Genomic DNA, 3,876 nt, shown 5'->3' on the forward strand with positions numbered 1-3,876 from the left:
GGATAGAGAGTTAGAAACATTGATGAATCGATGAGAGAGAAACATCGATCAGCTGCCTCCTGCACACCTCCTACTGGGGATGTGCCCACAACCAAGGTACATGCCCTTGTCCGGAATCGAACCTGGGACCCTTCAGTCCGCAGACCGACGCTCTACCACTGAGCCAAACCGGTTTCGGCTGAATGTGATATTTTTAGATAAAATGGGCCAATTCTGTGCATACAATTGTATAGTTTTCTCTTTTTACTTAACAGTTTATCATGAAGACTCACTAATGTGATGCATAGATCTGCTGATTTGTGGGAGGCTGGGTGGGTCAGTTGTTGTTTACCAGCTAGATTAATGTTTTGCTGTTTAAATTCCTCTTTGAGAGTTTTTAGCTAATGTCTTTTGCTAAAGATAATTTGCATAATTTTTGGCTTTTATTATCAAAGACACATGGGCTTTAATTTAATGCTAAAATGCCCCCACAAAAAACCAAGAGGTAACTTAAAAAGCCTGATATAATTATGAGACATATTTTATTCCTAGATGGAAAGATAAGGTACATATGTCAATTTCCTTCAATTTATGGATATAATACAATTAATGTGAATGAGTAAGAGATGAGGCATCTGAAAATCTAAAGTTAATATGACAGAATAAAAAGGAAAGAATTAAACAAGAAAAATGGTTTAAGAGCTTGACCTAATACTTCTCTTTAAATTGTAAAAAATACTGTGAATGTTGTTGGCATATCAATAAATACAGGCAGATCTTTGGTCAAAATGGCCCTGAAACAGACCACTATATTCACTTACAAGAGCAGTAACTATAACAACTAGAACTTAGTTGAGTACTTACTATGTACAGGCAGTGTTGTAACCTCTCTATGAGAAACTAATTTTCACAATTAGAAGAGAGTAGCATTATTATTTTTTGTTTGTTTATTAATCCTCACCCAAGGCTATTTTTCCATTGATTTTTAGGGAGAGTGGAAGAGATGGGGAAAGAGAGAGAAACAGCGACATGAGAGAAACACATCTATTGGTTGCCTCCAGCATCTGGTGATTTCAGCTTATCTAATTCACCATATTGCCTGAACCTGAAATGCGTATTAATCTTGTAATAAAAGATGTTCTTGTTCTTAGCCATTTTTGCTAAGGTTAGAGCTATGTGAAGCATGAAGTTGTCTAGAAGAAAACATATTAAAATAATCATCTAGCAGAAGCCGGTTTGGCTCTGTGGATAGAGCAACAGTCTGCGGACTGGGGGGTCCCGGGTTCGATTCCGGTCGGTGGCGTGTGCATTGGTTGCAGGCACATCCCCAGTAGGGGGTGTGCAGGGGGCAGCTAGTCGATGTTTTTCTCTCATTGACGTTTCTGGCTCTCTATCCCTCTCCCTTCCTCTCTATGAAAAAATCAATAAAATATATTTAAAAATAATAATAATCATCTATTAGGTCACTACACAAGCCAAGCTTAATTTGAGTTTGAATTGAGTATTTCTTTTGAATTGACTTTAGATTACTTTCTCTGTCAGAGGGCTTAAAACTTTGTACCCTTCTTTCAAAAAGGTGAATGTGGTGACTTGGGAAAATTTAAAATACCAAATTGTCCATCAAGTTTTTTGCTTAATTTTTTCTCAGCTGGCAAGTACTGCACAATGTTAGCTGGAGAAGGAGGAATGCAGCTTTTGTGTGACGTCCAGGAGCACAGTGAGGCAGACCCCCCAGCACGGCGGATTGCAGCCTCCATCCTTGAGGACTTCAGAATGCACTTCATGAATCAGCAGAGACGCCCTTTGTGTTAAATGCCCCTTTTAACCGAAGGGCCTGGAGGTGCTCTGTTCCTCAAGGGCAGGCAGAGCTTCACGGCAGCCACTGAATGAGTTGGCCATTTTTCATTTATTTATTTTTATTTTTATTTGTATATTTTGATTATGTGTCTTTTCTTAATTTTAATTTTTTGTTGTTAATCTTGACTTGATATTTTTTCCATTGATTTTTTTTAGAGAGAGTGAAAGGGGGGGAAATAGAGAGAAAAACATCGATGTGAGAGAGACATCGATTAGCTGTCTCCCGTACCCCCCTCCCCCCAACCTGGGCTAGGAATCAAACTTGCAACCCAGGTATGTGCCCTTGACTGGAAATTGAACCCATGGCCCTTTGGTGCGAGGGCCAACACTCTGACCACGGAGCATACCAGCCAGGGTGGCCATCTTTTATTAATAGTGTTTGTAAGTTACCAAAGATTGCATTTTATGATGGCCATAGCCCTAATGGAAATAATTCTGAGAACATTCCCTCAGCAATTTTGAAAGATCAAGCTCTGGACTCTGGGAAGACCTGTGAGCTTGTATTGGAACTGTGCAGACACCAAAGGACATCCCACTGTGGGATGGAGGAAAAAGAAATATATTTTTTGCAGTTGTTGATATTCTTCTTGTGGCCCCTTCTCCTCAACTCTACATGTTAGACTGAGTGGTATAACATTCTCGGTATGTGGGTGTGCTGCAGGGGCATGGTGAGACTAAAGATTGAGAATAGTGTGCAGATGGAAGATTGTATGGGGACTGTGAATCTCAGTCCCTCAGAGCTTTAGTTGGAGAAGAACTGTGACCAGAACTGAGAGGAAGAGAAGGAGCCACAAAAAGTCTTTGCCAGAGATTTCAAGAGGTGCTCTTACCCAGCTGGGGGACAAGAAGAATACGGGCTTTTTTGAAAACCAGCTTCTATCACAATATAAATTGTTCGTGTCCTTGCAAACCCCCTCTGTAGAATAGAGTATGGAATCCTTTCTCACCTTATTATTGACAACTAACAAACCATATTTTGTCATTCATGTGTTTTTACTTTTTCAAAGAATAAAAATAAATTCCTTTTTTATTAGCATATTTTAGGACTAGAATGTAATTCTCTTTTTTGCCCACTCTTAACTGGAATGATACGTGCCATCTTTTGGAATGAAATGAGATTTATTTTAAACCATATTCCAAACTATTTCCCACCAGTGTCCCACTGGGTAAGGGAAATTTGTAGCCCCCTATAGTCCTGAAACCACTGTATTTCCTCTCATTCACTCCTGTGCATGACTGCAAAAACCCGTCCTCATCTCCTGACCTGGGTTCTAGTTCTCTGGAACATTCTTTCACCAGATATACTAGCTTTTGCTAATGTGAGGAGGTGATGGGACATTGTGCCTGCTGAGGTCCAGTTCTACACCAGGCACCTCTCCCCATGATTCACACAGTCAGCTGGAGTGTTAGTCTCCCCATTTAACAGGTGAGAAAAAGGAAGTTCAGTAAGGGTGTTACTTTTCTGATAAGTTGGGGCCGATTCTAAGGCCTGGGCTGTTCTGTGACACTCTCCCTCTCAGGAAATGAGCACAGCCGTGGAGTGCATTTGTATTAAGCAGCAAATGAACAGCATTATTGGTGTGTGTTTATGCCCGTGGCTCAGAGACTCTAGGCCTAGACTCAGGAAGTTCAGGTAAAGCTTAGCTCTGGTAAAGAATGACCGGAAGGCCCTGGTGTGAGGGCAGCCTTCATTCTCCTGCCTCAGTGCAGCAAGAGGGCTCCTGAGACCAGTGTGCCTATGTGCCTATCAGCCCCCTTTGTCTCTCCGTGTGTCCCCTTGTTCACCTCTGCTCATGCTGTTCCCCTCAACCTTCCTCCTCTTTGCATCAAATGTCTAATTCTTCCAGCTTCAACTCTAGTGTTCCCTACCCACCTATTTCCTGACCCTCCATTCTCTCCGTCAGCTAATCGCTTCCTTCTCGATGCCCCTGAAGCCTATTTCATTCAAATACAGTGGCCTGCCGCCCTGCAGTTTACGAAAGGTTTTCACAACAATCATTTTCATTGGTTCTCGCCAACACTGCACATGAACAACTCACA

At 41.6% G+C, this 3,876-nt stretch overlaps 1 protein-coding gene across 1 annotated transcript in view; it reads left to right on the forward strand.

The window, feature by feature from the left end:
* LOC118723112 (protein zyg-11 homolog A-like) overlaps positions 1 to 1,869 on the forward strand; it is a 31,570-nt gene extending 29,701 nt beyond the window's left edge. The window contains 1 exon segment of the mRNA XM_036445167.1: positions 1,628 to 1,869. Coding sequence (XP_036301060.1) covers positions 1,628 to 1,869 — 242 coding nt within the window.
* Positions 1,870 to 3,876: the final 2,007 nt, after the last annotated feature.

The sequence above is a fragment of the Pipistrellus kuhlii genome, unplaced genomic scaffold, assembly GCF_014108245.1.
Source record: "Pipistrellus kuhlii isolate mPipKuh1 unplaced genomic scaffold, mPipKuh1.p scaffold_m20_p_2, whole genome shotgun sequence".
Lineage (NCBI taxonomy): Eukaryota > Metazoa > Chordata > Mammalia > Chiroptera > Vespertilionidae > Pipistrellus > Pipistrellus kuhlii.